The sequence below is a fragment of the Agelaius phoeniceus genome, chromosome 3, assembly GCF_051311805.1.
Source record: "Agelaius phoeniceus isolate bAgePho1 chromosome 3, bAgePho1.hap1, whole genome shotgun sequence".
Classification (NCBI taxonomy): Eukaryota; Metazoa; Chordata; class Aves; order Passeriformes; family Icteridae; genus Agelaius; species Agelaius phoeniceus.
The window spans coordinates 71304606-71323573 of NC_135267.1; the positions used below are offsets into that span (position 1 = coordinate 71304606).

The following is an 18968-nucleotide window of genomic DNA, read 5'->3' on the forward strand; positions in this document are numbered from 1 at the left end:
CTTGGTTTCTGTCATAGAATGGCAGGTGGGCAGCCTGCATTTATTTAGTGAGTGCTCGGGGTGGCTTTTTGTCTGTTCACTTGGATTCCTGGCAGTCATAGGAAGAGGCTGTTCCAGAGGCTTGTTGTCCTGATTAAAATTATGTTCTCATTTCTAGCCTTACTTGCACCTGGTTTATGCCCTTTAATTCTTAAGCCTTTCAGTCAAAAGGGTCTTTGTCCTCCTTCAAGTATGTCTTCAGCATGTAACCATAGAGGTCAAAGGTGTCTGTTTTAAACCTTTGCTTTCTTAAGTTGAGCACTTCAGGTACTTCTAACTTGTAGTGGAAAATAGAAAACAGTTCTAGAAATAGAAAACATTTCTAGAAAACAGTTTGGTTTTTTATCTGTTGATCAGATGGCTTTAAATGTAAACAGTGTTCCAGTCTTCACTCATTCCATTTTCTTCCTCTCTAGGAAGTACCTTCTGTAATAAAGTCTTCCTTTTAACTACCCCTTGTGAAAGGCCTGTAGTTTGCCTGCATTCTTGGCCCTCAGTTGTGTCTCTCCCTGTGCAGTATTCAGACTTTCTCTGTGCTCATGATCACATTTACCTTGGTGTCACAGAAGATAGAGTACACTTCTTGTAGGCACTACTTAGTAATTTGAAAAAAATAAATAGGATCAGTCCTGAGACCAAAGGCCTTTGTTTTAGTGTCCTGATTTCAGTGGCTTCCTGCTTTTTTTTTGTTCATCAGTTAATGAGACTGTAATTCACACTTCTGAACAAGATTTGTGCAGGAACATGTGTTTAGGTTTAATTGAAATCCTTGTCTAACTGGTTACAAACAAGTGCTATCCAAAGAAAGTTCATGAGTAGGAAGCTTAGTTAATTTTTTGTAAAAGTCTTAGATAAATGCTAATTATAAAATGACCTCAGAAACTTGAGAAGGAACAGACAGACCTGCTTTTAGCACTCCAGGTGGATTCATTGCTAATTGTGTCTTTTAATTGATGGCACAAATCTTATTGAGTAGGAAGTTACTCAGTGTCGGGCTTCAGCTACAGGGACTAATCAGAAAGCCCCACACATTCTGGGTAATCTTCTGCTACTTTGCTGATGCCCTTTAAGTTGTTATTCCTGTTACATTTCTGAGGGGGGGTGGCAGCTAAAAATTGGCCCATTTGGATTTGTGAGAGTCAGTCTTCTACTAGTGAACAATTATGCAACAGATTAAAACCCAGCATTTTCTAGAGTCTGCTTGTATGCCATCTGCTGTCCTGTGGCACAGCATGTACTTCTTCAGGCACTGGCCTAATGGAACCAAAATATGGGAACAGGCTATGAGGTGAAGTTTTGCTGAAATATGGGACTTTCTTAAGAGAGGATGTTGTCTAATATCTGGTAGTCCTGTCTGTCAGGGAGTAGCCTGCTTGGTCACAAAGTTATTTCATCTTTTGTAGGTATGTAAAGACTTACAGGCTGGGGGCCTTGGAAACTGAAACTCATCAGGTCAGGTTTGGCATTGGCAGTAGATGTGCAGTCCTGCCTCAAATGCCAGTGGTCCCCCACCCTTCATCTGTAAGATCTTAGTATGACATGGTTTTTCATGGATAGGCCACCCCCAACATAAAACAATCCCCTAACTTTTGATGGACACAAAATAAGCTGATGGTATTTTCCAAATTAATTGAGGTTTTTTTAGGGTTTTCAGTTATTCTGTAGACAGATGTCTGAGTCATTGCAAACTACTGATGAGTGGCGCTGGCACTGTATTTTTGTATTTTGGCACTGGAGCAGGGGGCAAAGAGTTGGCCAGAGTTGGCTGAATTAAGGTTTTCAACACTTCTAAATTGCCCACTGAGTTGAACAGCCAGAAGAGAGCAAGTAGCCTTCCCTGGATGCAGACTTTTGTTTCATGGCAGCAGGGATTGGGGGCCAGTTTTCATCAGATAAAGGTGCTATACTCTGCTTCCCCTGCCCTACCACAACCCCACCCCTTCCCTCCACAAAATAAAAAAAGAAAAGGAGGCATCAGTTTGTGTTGAAAAAAGATTTTTCTTTGTTTCTTTTGACTTTTCTACTGATACTTTGGCCATTGTTCCCAGTTTTGTCTAGAAATGTGCAAGTATTATATAATTAAGGTGTTTTAGGGTATCATCACTCCACCACTGTTACTACTGCCACTTGGAAATTCAGAAGGACCTTGCTGTCCTATTTCTTCCAAGGGATGCTGTTGATGTAAAACAAACAGAAACCTCTGCCTGCAGAGGTTTTGTTCTTTGAATCTGTAAATCTTGTCTAAAAGCTTGCCTGCCTCACAGAGTACTGCAGTGACCAGGGGTGCACATCTTGGCAATTTCTAGCTCTGGGGTGAAGTAGGTACTGCAGGGAGGTCAGGTAGCTCTGCTTGTAGCAAAACATGTAATGCAGATGAGCTGTGGCAGATTACTTTAAGTGAAGTAGATTAAAAGGGGGAGAGAGCTGTTTCTGCTCTTTGGTTTGTTCTTTTTCTGTGTGTGTCAGCATTCTGTGAATACAAATCTTTATATTGAGTTAATTCCTTCCATCGTGTTTGTTTGGATCTTTCACAAAGCAGTAGAGAAGAAAAAAAGTATTAAACCTCAGGAATATGATTGCAAAATCACAGGAATAGGCAGAGATAAAAATGTGTGAGTTTTTTTATTTTGGAGGAGTGTTGCTTATCTTATGAAGTGTATTAGTTGAGAATATTCTAAATAACTTCTGCTTGGCCTACTTAGTTCCATTCATTGATTTATTCAGGAAGAAAAAGAAAGAAAAAAGCTGCATTGGTAGCAGAAGATACAAAGCCCAGCTTTCTGTGAAGCTCACTTATTTTAGTTGTGTCCAGTGGAGGTGCTCTGGTGCCTGATATTGCAAGTAAGCCTACACTGCTGTGTTCTCAGTGCAGACACTAATGAGTCTTTCCTTTGTCCACTCCAGTTGCATGAAATGTGGAGACTTAATCACTTTGTGGACTGCATATTATGTCAAATTTCACTGAAAATGACTGGCAAATTTAGTTGTTGATTGGGGACTCATCAATAGGAATATGTTTAGCAAGATTGTTTGTTGACAAAATCAAGCTAAATGATCTCTCACTCTTCATCTCCTTATAATGAAGCAAATATAATTAGCAGCCTAATTGGACATTTTATTGAGATTCAGTCTCATGGGAAGAAGAGGTGCATGTTCATCTTTGTAGTTGGGGTTTTGAAAAACTTCAAGAGCTGTTGGCTGCTGCTGAGGTGGTTAAAATCTGAGCAGGATCAACTGACTGCCTGTCAGTGATGACCTCTTTCCATGGCCAGCTCAGCAGGACACACACCTCTGCATCTTCAGTCGTGTCTTCTAATGGCACAGCTTTGTACTCTACATATGCACTTGTTGACTTTTTCCTGTATCTCTCCCAAACTTTGGTCTGCTGCTGGTTCTCAGTCAAGCCTGACCAGCACTTTTACCCATTTCATGAAAATTGGTGGCTGAGAATCCTGTGAAAGCTTCCTGAAGCTGGTACTGAGGTGAAAATCTTTACTAATAAAAGTACAAGTATGGTCAGATGTCAGAGAATTGTGTGGAAGCCAGTCCTTACAAATATCAGAGCTTCAGTAGGAGCTCACCATGAACAATGTGACACAAGGTACTGGCAGACTGGACTTGGTAGACTTAGAGCTGACAGAAGTACTGCTGACAGCTGCTGCAGAGAATTAAATGAACCTCAGCAGCTGAGAGAGGGCTGCTTGCTTTCTCTCAGGAAAGCTAGCAGCTTTTTTTGTAAGTTGTTTTTAGCATGTTTTTTAGCATGTTTTTGTAGGTTTGCTGTGGATTAACAGGTAAGCTTTGTGTATTTGTCTCAGGTTCTGCTGAGAAGTCTTGGGCTAAGTAATGCAACCAAGGTGCAACTTTGAGTAAGTAAGAGTTCAAAAGCAAGATAGGCAGTGGTAGTGTGACCTTTGGATTGAAAAGTTTCCTGTCCTTCTCCGTACCTTTGATCTGCAACACTTTTAGGGTTTATATTGGAAGGAAGTGTGTAGCTTTTTTCTTCTTCGTTTTTTCACCCCCTTCACAAACTACAAAAATTATAATGTTTTTTCTTGTCTTTGAAATCAGAACGTAGGGGGACGTAATTGTCTAGGGACGTAACTGTCTTGCAAAAGCAGTTCCAGGTGAGAGCAATGTTTATGATATGATACAATCCAACAAATAAAATTTTGGCCTAAAATTGCACAATAATAGAATGGAAGATAAATAGCTTTGGTCCTCAGTGGCAAGTGTTGATTGCTTGTCTAAATTGTCACTATTGACTTTGAGGTCAGCAATGTCTTCTTTTAAATTATGCTGTGTCAGAGAATATTTATGCTCGTATTGGAATTATCTTTATAAATTAATAATAGCCTTAGTATTTTCCCCTGTACTTCTCACTTTATCTCCCTTTTTTTAAACAGTGCAAGTTCAGAGAAAAACATATGAGTCTATTTTCCTGAAATTTTAGCATTATTCCTACTTTTCCATAGGAAGTAGAAATCTTTACTAACAAGCAAAAAAATGTTTTCTCAAAGTAAGCTTTTTTTTTTCATTTTCAGTGGTTTTAAAAGTAAAATTACATAACTCTTGGGACAGAGAAGACAGACAATCTACTGAATATAGACCACTGCAATGCTGTTCTAAAAGCAATAGGATATTAATTCTGAAGCATCTGCTACATTAACATTGTTCCCATGTGGATGGTTCATAAGGAAAAGCTTCACTCATTTTAAAACATAAACTAATTAAAAGTATATTTGATTTGAGTAACTTATTTTTAGTTTGGTTTTTTTTTTTTAATTCATTCAAGCTAATTTATGCTATTCTGAGTCAAGTCACCCCATAGACTTGTGCCCTTAGTTTTATTTTTCTTTAATTTTGATTTAATGGAGTGGTTCTGTTTCTTATTAAAAGTGATTCTTAAAAAAAAATCTGTAAACTGTACCTCATCTACAGTCTACAAGCATATTAGACCTATGAACTTAATAGTGGAAGGCTTGGAATTAAGGCTGAAGAATAATCAAAGGATGGATGGAGAACAAGGGGAAAAAGGGATGTGTAAGCAGGAATTTGCTACGATGTTATACTTTATAAACATATGTCTGTCTCATGTATCTCTGCTGTCTTAGAGAGTTGGTAATTCTTGGCTATGTAATGACCTATATTTACCTGCATAGAGGAAAAGTAAATTGGTATTTTGATTGAACAGTGTGTTTGACTTACAAGTTCCTTCAGGTGTTATATAGGGCACTAGATTTGCTGCTCTGTAGCAAACAAATAATATTCCTAAACCTTGCCATCAACTCAGTGATGGTGGTTGTAAGAGGTGCAACAGGTAACTTCAGTGAAAAAATGAAGACTCTAACTAATGGCTCATTGCTTGGGATTTTAAGTTGTTCTGAGCCTAAGTTGATGGAAGCTTCTCTTAATAGGTTAATGATCAGCTTAAGTAATTGATAATCTTGTAGCTGCTTTCATTTAAATAATGGTGGAACTTAACCTTCTTAAAGAAAATCAGTGTTTGCATACTTAGAACTAAAATATTTAGTGGGAAATAGAATGGGAAAGGTTTATGTGTGGAAACATCACTCTGTAGTTTTTCTGCTTTTGCATTGTTCTGAGAATCGATTCCAGAGCAGTTTTATTTGGCTTTTGGAAATAGTCCTAAAGAACAATAACACAAGTTCTGAAATCTTGATGTTGATTCAGCATGGAACAGAGCAAGGCCAAGGCCTCTCCGTTGCATGCTGAACACTGACAGTGGGATATAAGGCTAGATGGATGCCTGCTGGGATTTGGCACAGCAGTTTTTGTGGCAGATGCTGTGGGGTCCTAGGTTAGTGAGCAGTGTAAAAGAACCCATCTATTCAACTTCAAAGTGGAGAAAGGGGATGCTGGTACAGAAGGCAGAGTCTGGATAATAATTCAACTCCTTCTAGTGGGAGTTCACAATACAGACTTGGCAGTATTTTTGGTCTCTTAATTAGATTCTAAAAAATCATGTCTGTGCTATAGGCAGTTGTTAAAAATGCACTCACATTTGTTTTCTTTATCTGCAGCCCAATGAAAAACATAGTGAGGTGAGAGGGAAGTAATCCTTTGCTAAAGTTAAATACAAATCTGTCTTAACTCTAGGATGTCAGATAGATTAAATGAAGCAAATTCACTTTAGCTACTTGACTGACTGTTTACAGGCTCTAAATCAGAGCTTCTCAGATCTCTGTCTGAGGAGGTCATAATCCTGCTTGAAATCAAGTTCAGGTTTCATGATCTCTAAATTAAAGCAGCACAAGCTAAATCCTGGATTACAAGTATTGGCAGTGGCATCCAGCCTTGAATAAAGCCAGAGCATTCCCCTGTGTGAAGGCAGAGTGGTATTCCACTTCAAAAGGTTAGAAACAATAGTCCTTGAGATCCCACACTGAAATTGTGAGGCAGATAGGTGGTCCCAGCAACTTTAGAAAGCAGAGGGAAAATGGGCATGTGAATGAAGGTTTTGGTGTATTGAAAATGTTTCTCTGATTCTGAACCAAGAATGCAAAAGTAATTCTGCTGCTTGCTTTTAGTGTTTTAGTTCTCTTGCTTTTGAGATGTCCTTTAATTTCAGAATGGTTTGGGTTGAAGGGACCTTAAAGATCATCTAATTTCAACTCCCCTGCCATGGGCAGGGATGACTCCCACCAGACCTGATTGCCCAAAGCCCCATCCTCCCTGACCTTGAACACTTGGCAGGATTGAGTGAGCCACAACTTCTCTGGGCAACCTTTGCCACTGTTTTGCCACCCTCTGAGTAAAGAATTTCTTCCCAACATCTCATCTCCCCTATTTTAGTTTAAAACACTTTTCACTTGTCCTACCACTATCTGCATTGCTCCCCCTCCTTTTTGTAAGCTCCCTTGAAGTACTGGAACGCTGGAATTAATTATTGCTTGCAACTCAGGCTTGTGGTAATATGTGCACAAAGTAAATATTTGTCACTTTCTACTTCTAGGTCCGCTGTCCTTCTTTCCTCAATGGAAGCTGAAGCATTATGATGTTATTGTAGGTGTTTTGTCAGCTCGACACAACCATGAGCTCCGCAATGTTATAAGGAGCACTTGGTTCAAGCACCTGAAACAACATCCTGCCCTGAACCAACGGTAACCTTTACTGTTCTGTGGTTTGGGCAGGGGGGCAGGACTGTCATGCTGAAATGTCTTGATTTAATAATTTTTGTTTTAAAGTGTTTCCTAATTTGTTTGTTTGTTTTTTAGCATCTTGTATTCTGATAGATTTTTTAAAAGTCTGCTTAATAGTATATAAGAATACTTCTTGCCTGGGGCTGTAACTACTTTTTATACACTGCTGTTTGCTTTTGCAATTACTTGCCCCTGTTTATTAGTGTTGTATAAGCCTTTCTGTTTTTTGTGTTGCAATGTATGGTGTGCAGCTTGAATCCTTGGTAATCCAGGATTTTTGAAAGCAGGCAGGATTGCATTTGGTGAGAGAACCACAAAAGCTCTTGTAAACAGCCTCAGCTGTAAAGTTCAGGTTTATTTCCCACTGAACCAGGTGCACCAAACTGCTGCAGTGTGAGTGGCCCTTCCTGATTGCTTGCATAGACCTGACAGTCTACAGACAGGTCTGTTTTTGCTGAGAAGGTCTGCAGCAGTTCATCCTCAGAAATGCTGCCATACTCACACCTTGGTACCTGCCTTGCACTGAGACCATTTTGCTGTTCCCAGATTTGTGTCAGCACGCAGCCTGGAGTACAGCATACCCATCTCAGTCATCTAAAATTGTGACCTCTCATAGCTTATATGGAGTTCTGGGAGGACATTTAACTGCTAGGTGAAAAGATAGGCAAAGGTGGACCCTTGCTCTTTGTACGTACTTGATGTCTTCCTACTATGGAATAACCATGATTGGAGCTGCAGAGGAACCTCTTGTTTTGCTACAGCCCAAAGTTGAAATATTTCACTGTAACAGACAGCCTGGAATCCTTGTTCCTCCTTTGATGCTTATGTGTCTTTTTTCTTGCTATTTTTTTCATTGACGTTTGAATGCGTAGTATTTAAACAATCTTGAATTAAGTAACAAACCCGGGCTAGCAGGGGCAGTTCTCTGGGATCTTTCAGTGTTGCCTTAGGTCTTTTTTCTGTTTAGTGTGCTGGCTGTCTTGTATCTCATTTCTAGCTGCCAATCTTCTTGTGACCTCATCATGTAAAATGTTAATGTGGATTTGGAATTGAACTCCTATGAGGGGATTCATGTGGTTGCTCTGCATACCAACTGTCATTGCTGATTTTTAAGAGGTTCAAAATCTTAACCCTGTGAAAGACAGGTCACAGTGATAAAATTAAGTTTATTGAAGATGGAGGGAGGAGGGAAGAGAACTGGTGTTAATAAAAGCAAATTATTTTAGTGTCCTTGTGAAGTTTATAATAGGTGCGCATGGTTGTGCTGTGCCAGTGAAGGACAGAGAAGACCCCTACTCCTGCAAGCTTCTGAACATCAGCAACCCAGGTAAAGAAGTTAACTTCTACAAATTCTGCAGTCTGAACTAGAGCTAGCCATCTTTCCTGAGAGTGGGTTGGGGAGTTTCATTGAGACAGCTAGTCTTGAAAACAAACACCTCCTAGAACTTGTTGCATAACCTTCCTGTAAGTACCGTGTGCAGGCCAGAAAGGGAGAGATTTTTGTGCATTTGAAGGGCAGTCCATTGACTTCTAATGGATTTGCATTTTTCTTGAGCCACCAGACAGTCTCTCCCATATACAATACATTTTTATTTGATGTATGTGTTAAATGAAGTTGGAGAGAGACAAAATGATGTGGCATAGTGTCAAATGTGAAGAAAGTAGCAAGGTGACAGTCTTGAGTGTCAGATGGACTTCTCTGGTGACAAAGTGAATTCTCTAAGCAAGTCTGGCTGATTGGTTTTTCAGATTCTGCTTTAGAGAGAAAACAATTAAGAAATACAAAATGGATGGAAAAAATTAAATGCCATACAAAAATTCCTAACTAAAATAGTAAATTTTTCCTCTCTCCTTTTGGATTTTATTTCATTCTTGCTCTTTAATGCAAGTTAAGTAAGGATTGCTTAGGTAGGTACTGCTAGGTACCTGAGCCATGATTCAACACAAAATGTAACTTCTGTTACTTTCTCTTTGAATGACAACATCCACTGTTCCCAAGTATAAATGGTACCTCAGGGCTTAGGTAGGCGATAATGCCAAAAAGCAGACAGCTGAATTAAGTGGAGGTGTGTGTCATTTTGATACATGAATAATTATTTTATTATGCTAATATACATGTATTCATGCAGTCAAATAGCATTTTTGTCTTCCTGCTCTAGATTTATTGTGTTTCTAATCTTTGCCCTGTGGATATGTAGGCATTGAGTTGCAATTGATATTAGCTTGCAGATTGCTGTATCACTGAAATTTTTCTTGCTGCAATCTGCAGCCCATTGTGTTTTCTTTTACTCCAGTGTTTGATTATCCTTGTGCACTTGTTAGCCATGCTAATTAACCAGAATGCTTTGCATGTAGGCAGTGTGCTTTGTGTGTGTCCAGGAACTATGAACTTTTCTCCCCTTACCTCTGGCCTTTCTTTTTCATTCAGTTTTGAATCAGGAAATTGAAGCATTCAGTCTCCCTGAGGACATCCCTTCTGTGCTGTCTGAAGACAGAATTGTCAGTGTGAACTTCCGTGTGCTTTACCCCATTGTCATTACCAGCCTTGGGGTATTTTATGAGGCTGATGGGGTGGGATTCCAGAGGAACATCACTGTAAAGCTGTATCAGGCAGAACATGAGGTAGAGTATTGTAGTCATTTTTTGAAAGCATGATGTCTCTTTTTTGTGCATGAAGTTCTTAAAGAAAGTGACATGCTGTATTGGTGAATTAGAAGAGAAATACTTAACTGACAAGTTTATGAATTATGTTTTTCTTCTGTTGCATTTTAAATTCTCACGTATGTATACAGATGCACATCCTGGATGAAGAAAAGATGAAATTCCCCAAATGCTATGTGTTAGTCCAGATGCTGTTATGAAAGAGCACTTACATCTAATTCCAATGAGCAATTTTTTGTTTGTATTTGGGGTTCTAAATATTGATAGTTATTAAGGAATAAAAATTAAGCTATCTAATATATTTTAAATGCTTGCAGAAACATATATTTGGTGTCTTCAAGCAGAGATGCAGGACAGCTGTAATTTTTTTCTTGTCTGTCTTCTGGCAAGATATATAAGATTTCTAGAAACTGTTACAATTTACTGGTAATAGTCAGACTTCATTGATAATTTCCCCCAGTCCCAAGCTGTTATGGGCTTGATAGTATAGCTTTGTGATTTGGAGGGAAAAAAAATTTTGAGCAAGATTGTTGCATTTGATAGATGACATTTATCTCAACCAATGACTTGATAGGCCAATTTCAAAACTTCTGCCTGTGCTACAGTAGAAAGAATTGTAACTATGACTTTGATGATGGACCTCCAAGGAGTTTGGTTTATAATAGCCATAATAAAAGTAAAGTTATACTGTAATCAAGTTCACATTTCCTAAACTGTAGGATTCCTAAATGTTCAATGTCTGATAATTTTATCTGCATTAGCGTTTTAGTTCCAGTGAAGGAGAAAAGTTGGTATCATAAGAGAGCTTGGAAACTTGGATACTGTTTTCTGAAGATTGGAATTTGTAAATGTGGAATCTTTATGTAATTTGTTATTATCTAAGAGCCATTTTGTGGCCTTTGTAATACAGTAGCACTTTTAATGTGTGTTGTGTTTTTTTCAATTTTGTTTTTTTCCCATTGTTCACAGGAAGCCATCTTCAGTGCTCGCTTTAGTCCACCGAGCTGTGGAGTGCAGGTGAACAGATTGTGGTACAAGCCAGTAGAGCAGTTTATTTTGCCAGAGGTATGTGCAGTACCAGAACTGTCAGCAGTTCTTTTAAGTCATCTGGGCAGACTGACTGATAAAACTGGCCTTTGCTTGAGGCAGAAAAGGGCAAGTGAAAACCTCTAGAGTGTTAGTTCTCAGAATCCCAGAATGGGTAAGCAGTTGTAGGGATATGCTGAAATCCAGTGTTCGTTTTACAGCATCTTGTTATCACAGGTAGTTACAGAGCACGAGCCTGGAAAATACAAATTGATAAAAAATTACTTTGTCAAATAGTAGCAACTTCAGAAAACTTACCTATTTCTGATTGCAAACTGCACCTGCTTGGGTTCTGTGGGAGAGTTTACTAGAACATGTGGTGCTTCTTTTCCCTTCTGCTTTATCAGACATTAGCACTCAAGATAGGAAGGGGAGAATGGCACAGGTTTCTAGGGAACAGCTGGAAAAGAGTTTTCTGCATCTGATGTCTTGAACATAACATCACCATATTGTGTGTTATATTTGCAGTGACAGGGTTGTTTTAGGTATAGGGATATGGAACCTACTTGTGGCTGCATAGGAAGGAAGGGGATTAAACACAAATGGAACAGAATATCATAGGAAAATACCCTGATGATTTTACAGTGAAGGTTTAATGAATAAAGGTTGGCTCAGAAGGAGAATTCTAGTTAGCAGACCCTCTCAGGTACAAAGAATTGTTCTCAGTGGACCAGTGATCTCTCACTAGATATCTCAGCTACCATTTTAGACAGTTTCCCTTAATTTAAATATTTTCCTGGACTCTTGCTGCTCTTTCTGTAAGTTGTCTTTAGGTCTGGGTTGTTTTATTACTAAAGAAATTGTGTTATGAAAGAATGAAGCAAGAGAAGACTGAAGAGGGAAGAGAGGACAATTTGGGCCAGTTTATTCCCTGATTTATTCCCCTGGCTCTATACTAATGAATGCATTTGGAAATCTATTAATTTTAAGAGGAATCTGCAGCTGACTGATTGATTTATCATCTTAGACAGTATTTACTGAATACTGTACAAGTTGTTATGCTGGCAGGAGACCTTTCAGGTGAGCAGACCACTTGCAGTATTTTGTGCCTATGCTTTGGCAATCTAATTTCATACTAAAATAATTAAGGGTTTATTTTATGTTTTTAAAAGGAATATTAGTTATCCAGTAATTTGGTAGTCTATCAGGTGAGCCTTTTCCCTGTAAGACTTTGTTTTGAGATGCTAAAATTCCAGGCAGTTGTAATTTTGCTACAAATGGTTGCAGTTTCCCTGAGAGGCAGATGGGAAGTACTTCCTTGAGAGAGAGAATATTAGTATTCATATATTTCTTTGTGTGGGCTTCCTTAATCTGATGTGTGTCATGCACTGAATGCTTACAGGGTAACACGATGTTTCTAACGTAGATTAATAGGGCTTAGGCACAGCATGCAGTCTCCTGTGATGCTCAGGATGCTAAGGCATACACGATGATTCAGAAGAGGTGGCAATGCCCACGTGTTCCTGTCTGCTTGTTTGAGAGCACTAAATTTAGTGAACTGTTTAATTGTCATAGGATGCTGTCTGAGACACCGTCTATTCTCTGTCTTTCCACCTTGAAGAAGTAATGGATTGTACAGACTGCTGAAGAGCTTCATTCATGTTGCAGCTGAAGTGCTGCTCTTTCTGCTTGTCTTGGGGAAGGGAAAGGAAATGCAGCATTAGAATAAGCATCTGGCAGGCCAGATTGTGAGAGACAGAATCGATCATTCAGCTTTGGAATGACTGAAAGCGCAGAACAGCAGAAGCACCAGCAGATAACTAAAACAAACAGGGCTCTTACAGACAAGTCTTAGCAGTGCACTTATTTTGTCAAAAAGCCTTGGGCCATTTGCATGAAGATGGGACTCTACTGCACATATTCTGTATTGCTAATGGGGAGTAGTTGGAGGAACAAAAAGCACAGCACTGTTTAACATTAGGAAAGGAGTTTGGCAGGGCTGCATTATGTCAGTTCACTTGTTCGGTATTCACTGTAAATGCCACTGCGCTCTAGCAGCAACAAGGCTGGAATTTAAATAGGGAAAAACAGATGATGTAGTCTCAGGTGTGCCACTAATGTTTTTGCTTGAAGCATTTTCAGGCCTTAGCATTCATTAACTGGCTTAGAGTAAGGATAGCTAAGGGCTAGAGTAATTAGAAAATTTGCTTACGAGTCTCTCAACCTAGAAAATAATGATAGCTTGCAGCCTTAGGACACCTTACACTGAGGTTCACTGGTAGTAACTGATTAAGACTCCTGGTACATTTGAAGTCAGTATCACTAATAGTCAGTGGTGAGAATTGTAATGTTTCTGCTTGCTGAGGCATGGAAGGACTCTCTTGCTCCTAAAGGACTCTCCTGTTCACTAAATAACTTTCCAGAGGTTGTGTCTATAAAGAGGACACTGAAGTGTGATTAGAGCCCAATCCCTACAGCAAAAAACATTGGAATGGGAGATGACAGTCATTGCAAAAAGAGAAATTGAGCCACTAGAAAAAGTCTTAATATTGGTCCATTTATTTTGATAAGTGAGAAATAATTAAGCAAACAACAGAAAGCTGAGTATGAGTCAGCAGTGCCTTGGCAGCCATGAGGCCCAGCCGTGTCCTGATGCTGCATTCAGGCACAGCATCCTCAGCTGGGCAGGGAGGGGATTGTCCTGCTCTGAGCAGCCTCACCTCGAGTGCTGGGGGCAGTTCCAATATAAGAAAGACATTGAACTGTTAGGGAGTGCCCAAAGGAGGGCAATGAAGATGGTGAAGGGCCTTGAGGGGAAGGAATTTGAGGAGCAGCTGAGGTCACTTGGTCTGTTCAGCCTGGAGAAGACTGAAAGGAGATCTCACTGCAGTTACAACTTTCTCATGAGAGGAAGAGGAGGGGCAGGTATTGATCTCTTCTCTGTGGTGAACAAGGACAGGAAATGGCCTGAAGCTGCATTAGGGAAGTTTTAGGCTGGATATTAGAAAAAGATTTTTCACCCAGAGGGTAGTTGGGCACTGGAATAGGCTCCCCAGGGAAGTGGTCACAGCATCAAGCCAAGAGTTCAAGAAGAGTTTTGTCAATGCTTGCAGGCAGAGGGTGTGATTTGGGAATGGTCTTGCAGGGTCAGGAGTTGGAAAGGATGATCCTTATGGGTCCCTTCCAATTCAGCTTATTCTGTGATTCTGTGAAACAAGGGGAAGGTATTGAGCATGGAAGTTAGGCTTGAATAAACACTGGCTAGCTCCATTATTAGCTTATAAACCTGGCATTTTAAATAATAGATGAGAGACTTCTGAAGTACACACAGAGCTGTCATTAAACACTGAAGCTGCTGCAGATCCTAAGACCTACTTCTAGAGGAAAGCAATAAAGTAAGCTGAACTATAATCTAGACTTAAAGGTGTTTCAGTAGCTGGAGGATTTTTAAAGAAGGTTTCTAGTGTACAAGGAAGATAAAATGGGGAAGAGATTAGAGGTTGGTATAAGTAAACAGACTTCCTACAGCAATAGAGATGCATGTACAAACAAGTTGTTTTTCTGTTCCAACACCCACACTAACAACCAGTGTGTTTCCTATGAAAGTGGGAGAGACAAAATGGAATGTGTTCATCTAGGAGTCAGGAGTATAACAACCCTACCTTTTCATAAGGGAGAAATTGCTTTAAAATTTTTTAAAAATAAAATTCTACCAATACTCTTACTTGTACCACTTACCTCCTGTTCCTTTGCATGTTCTCAAGCACAAACACACACACACACAGACTGTGTGTAAAATATGGAGTGGCATAGCTGAATTTGACTCTTAAAACCAGAAAATTTTGAAGTTATTCACTTGTCTTTTTCTTTCTTACTAGCCAAGATGTGAGGTAAGACTTCTGTGAGTCCTACAGTAGCTTGTGACGCCTTTACTGCCATTAAGGTGGCTGTATTTTTCTTTGAGTTTTGCTGGTGTCAGGATCCAGTCTCTGATCTCTGTTTGGCAGATAACGATAAAAGCTGAGCTTGTTTCCAAATCTGTTTTAATGTATTCTCTTTGTAACGCAGATTTTATATTTGATTTTTGAAAACTCACTTCAGGTCACCTTTAAATGCTATTTTGATGATTTTAGAAAGCCAAAGTCTTTTATGCTATGCTTCAGTTAAAAGTTTAATATAGTCTTAATGATTAGTCTTAAAAGAATGATTACATGTTACTGAGTTTCATGGATGTGTTTCATTTATGTGTAATTTATTTTTATTGAAGTGTAAGTAAAACATTTATGTTATGCACTCAAGCTGAATCTTGTGTGAAGTTGACTGTTTTAAAATAATTTTAATGAGCCCAAACTGTTTGACTTCCATTTTTTTTAAAGTCTTTGTATACCTGCATAACTGTATTTTGCTCTCTTACCAGAGTTTTGAAGGTACCATTGTATGGGAGAGCCAGGATCTTCAGGGCTTGGTTTCAAGAAACCTTAATAAAGTGATGGTGAATGATGGAGGAGGTGTTTTCAGAGTCATTACAGTGAGTCCCCTCACCTTCCTTTCCACCATGCTTCTATTTTTCCTATAATTGTTGAGAATTTAGCATTTTATTTTCCTGTGTTTCTCTGTGTAAATCATGAATTTAGTTGGGCTTCTCCTTTTGTCTCAGAAGAGAAGTTTTGCTTATCCTTCTTGCAAAAAAATTGCACTTGTAAGTGGCATTTTATTTTGAGAGGAGTAAAACTCTCATTGTTTTTGTGAGAATGTGAAGCAGTATCAGTATATCAGAGATGGCAAAATGTGGGTCAAAAATCCTGTGCTAAAATCCCAACTGATGGGATAAAGTCTGGGTATTTGCTTTTTAGCAGTGTCTCTTTTCATGTCAGATTGTTGCTTGCCTAAACATCCTGTGTCATTGTAATTTAGCCAGAATAATTTTGCATTTTGCTGTCAACTTTGAAACTAGTTTCCTGAAAGTTTCAGTGGTACTGCTAGTTTTGGGTGAAACTTAAAAAAATGCCACAAAACTTTAGTTAAAAATCTTAATCTTGGTCTTTCATGGCACATGGTGTGATTCTTGGGGTGGTTCTGTGCAGGACCAGGAGTTGGACATCAATAATTGTTGTGGGTCCCTTCCAACTCAGGATGTTCTGTGGTTCTGTGATTATGCAAGTGCCTGACCAGCAGAGCTTTAAATTAATTTCATTCTTAGTTGCCAGAAAACTTCACACCTTAAAATCAGAGGGAAAACACATCAATAATGAGAGATGAATTAATCTATTAATTTCAATTAATCTGTTCCTAACAGGCAGGGGAAGGGTCCCTGCCACATGAACTCACAGAAGGTGTGGAGGGAATAGCAGGTGGTTTTATCTACACTATTCAAGGTAAGTCCACAAAACGTAGCATGACATTTGATGTGATGGTAAAACAGGTCATTTAAATTACACTTCTGAGTATGATTTCTGCTGTCTTCATGAACTTAGTCACTCTAGGTTTTCTTTTAGCAGAAACATTTTCTTCCTGGCTCTTTTATGCTTTAAATCAATATTCCGATGTGGTTCCTTTGCTTGTCTTTTGTCAGCCACTCCAGTTGAGTTTCATTCCTTTGTCTTTTTATCTAGACTCTCTTCTTGTTTTTTGTTACCCAAAATCAAGTTAAAAAATGACATGCACTGAAATCTTTCCCTGATATTTTTCACATTTTTTTCCAGTTCTGCTGCAGTTAGAGATACTGTATCACAATGTTTAACAGTATGGACAAACAGTTTCCATCCCTGTTGTTGCCCTTTTACACCTATTTCAGCAGAATGTTGAGAGATTTTAGAGGAGGCCTTTCCCATTTCTAAGATTTTGACCACATAGTACTGGAACCAATGTGTTCTTATTGGTCCAACATAAGCATTGATAGTGTTATTGCTGTGGTTTTGTAGCTAGGCCTGGCAGATACAATTGGGCAGTCCTGTTGTCTTCTCTGCTGTGTAGGAGCCTGAATTGAGGTGTGTGCTAAAGCCCTTCCATTTTGTTTGACAAACTTTTCTTCAGTACTACAAACTACCTCCTTATCTGCAATATATTTTTAGCTTTTACCTGCAGTTATGTGATGTGGTTCAGCAGGGATAATCTGTGCTACATCAAAGCAATGCTTATTTGGTAATATTTAGCATAGCATTGTTTGTGTTTATTTTTTATGCTAAATACATATACTTAGGAGGAACTGACAGTGGCCTTTTTACTCTACAGGAAAAGAAATAGTGAAGTCCCAGACTGTTCTTTATATTAAGGAACCTTAGAAAGTTGAATTCTTTTATTACTGAAGAGGAAGAGAATACTTTTTTACTTTAAGCTTTTAGTGTCAGGCCTTATACAAAAAAATACTTGTTGTTCTGCAACTTAAACAATTTTGTAGAAATTTTAAAATTAATTGCAGGATTTTCATAACCCCATTAATTTGAATGCTTCTTCAGATTCATTTTGTCAATGTGTGCCCTGTATGATCCAAGAGAAATGTGAAATTATATGCATCTTTGTTTAATAATGTGTGCTGTTTCTTTCAGAAGGTGATGCTCTTTTAAAAAGCCTCCATACTCGCCCAGAAAGGTTTGCAAGTCACATAAAAAACCTTGAGAAGGAAGATGCTTTATTGAAGGAAGAAAGCAGTATGTATGATGACATTGTTTTTGTAGATGTGATTGACACTTACAGAAACGTTCCCTCCAAACTGCTGAACTTCTACCGATGGTAAGTAGAAAATAAAGTATTTTCTTATTTTCTCTTAGGAATGGTGCTGTTTGTAGTGCAAGATGATCTAGCAGATTATGTTACTTGGTAGGTTCCATGAAATACATGCCTTACGTGATTTACTTCATTAAGGTGTATTTCTGTCTCAACATTTTGGATGCATGTAGTGAGTAAAACGGCAGTGCCTATAGTTTTTGAATGCTGACCCTTGGTGCCTCAAATCTGCACAAGCTGGCAAGACAGGCTTCTGCTCTAAGAGTCCAGGTGTAAAAATTTTCATTTCTCTTTGTAATTTCTTTTCATTTGTATCTATCTGAAAACTAGCAGTTTTAATATTGTAAAGGATGGCTTTTGGCCAGTTTGTGTACTTATTCAGTGTTTCAGTTTGTGGCTGTTGCTCCAGTCCCATAATCATCTTGATGGGCCTTTGCTGGACTCTCTGCCCAGTATGGCCATGTCCCTCTTGTACTGAGGAGTCTAAGACTGCACATATAGTCCAGATGTGGCCACACCAGTGCTGAGTGGAGGGGAAGGATTGGGAGCATGTGTACAGCAGGGATAGAAGGCTGATAGGAGGAGTTTTCATAGTGAAGTGCATTGTCTGTGTTAATCCAGTAAGTTTCTACCTCTAAATTTGCAATGATTTCCATTACTCTGAGATAACTGTTTCAGTTAATTGATGCTGCTGTGGAGTAAGAAATACAGTTGACAGTTGTACTTTATCCAAAATTCACTTTAGTTGCTTGCAAGATTATGCATTTATGTCACAAAGTCCATGGCTATGAATGTAACTGAAAAACTGAACCATGCTTTCAGTTCTAAAAGGAGGTTTGCATGTCAAGACTTAGATCTTTGTGATAATTTCTTACAGATTAGCAATTTTTCAAGATTTAGTAATAAAAGGCTTTTAAAAATACCCTTCTTGTTGTAAGAAGTTACCCTTACAAATGTTTGTAACCAACCTAGCCATGATCCCTAGAATCTTAAGTTGTTTCGGTTATTTTATGTGTGTCATGTTCAACTATTTCAGACAGGTAAAGACAACATTTTCATGTTTGAAGGGTGCATTTACAGAGAAAGAGTACAGACAGAGTTGTTTCCACAGATGTTTTTTACCACCTACAACCTTCTCATTGCCCTTGAACTGACTGTCTCATCCTGAAAGTAGGCTACTGACATGTAGCCAGTGGCTTTTAACATCTGTGCTACCATCAGCATCAGGGATTCATGTCCTTCTGAGGTCAATACTGCTTAAGATGGTTTCATTAGTAAATCCACCATCTGTCCTGGAGAACAAAACTTCAAATTTGTTTTCTTCCGCTCATACACAAGTCCATGTTGTAGGATCAT

The 18968-nt window shown here is 38.8% G+C and overlaps 1 protein-coding gene across 2 annotated transcripts in view; it reads left to right on the plus strand.

The window, feature by feature from the left end:
• Window positions 1-18968, plus strand: part of B3GALNT2 (beta-1,3-N-acetylgalactosaminyltransferase 2) — a 29902-nt gene that overhangs the window by 5162 nt on the left and 5772 nt on the right. Inside the window, exons 2-8 of one of the 2 annotated variants that reach the window (XM_077175581.1) lie at window positions 7016-7163; window positions 8429-8529; window positions 9631-9824; window positions 10833-10928; window positions 15307-15417; window positions 16186-16264; window positions 17438-17618. In XM_077175581.1, coding sequence (XP_077031696.1) covers window positions 7016-7163; window positions 8429-8529; window positions 9631-9824; window positions 10833-10928; window positions 15307-15417; window positions 16186-16264; window positions 17438-17618 — 910 coding nt within the window. Of the gene's footprint in view, window positions 1-7015; window positions 7164-8428; window positions 8530-9630; window positions 9825-10832; window positions 10929-15306; window positions 15418-16185; window positions 16265-17434; window positions 17619-18968 lie in introns of both variants that reach the window. The other variant, XM_054629583.2, reaches the window with a different exon arrangement.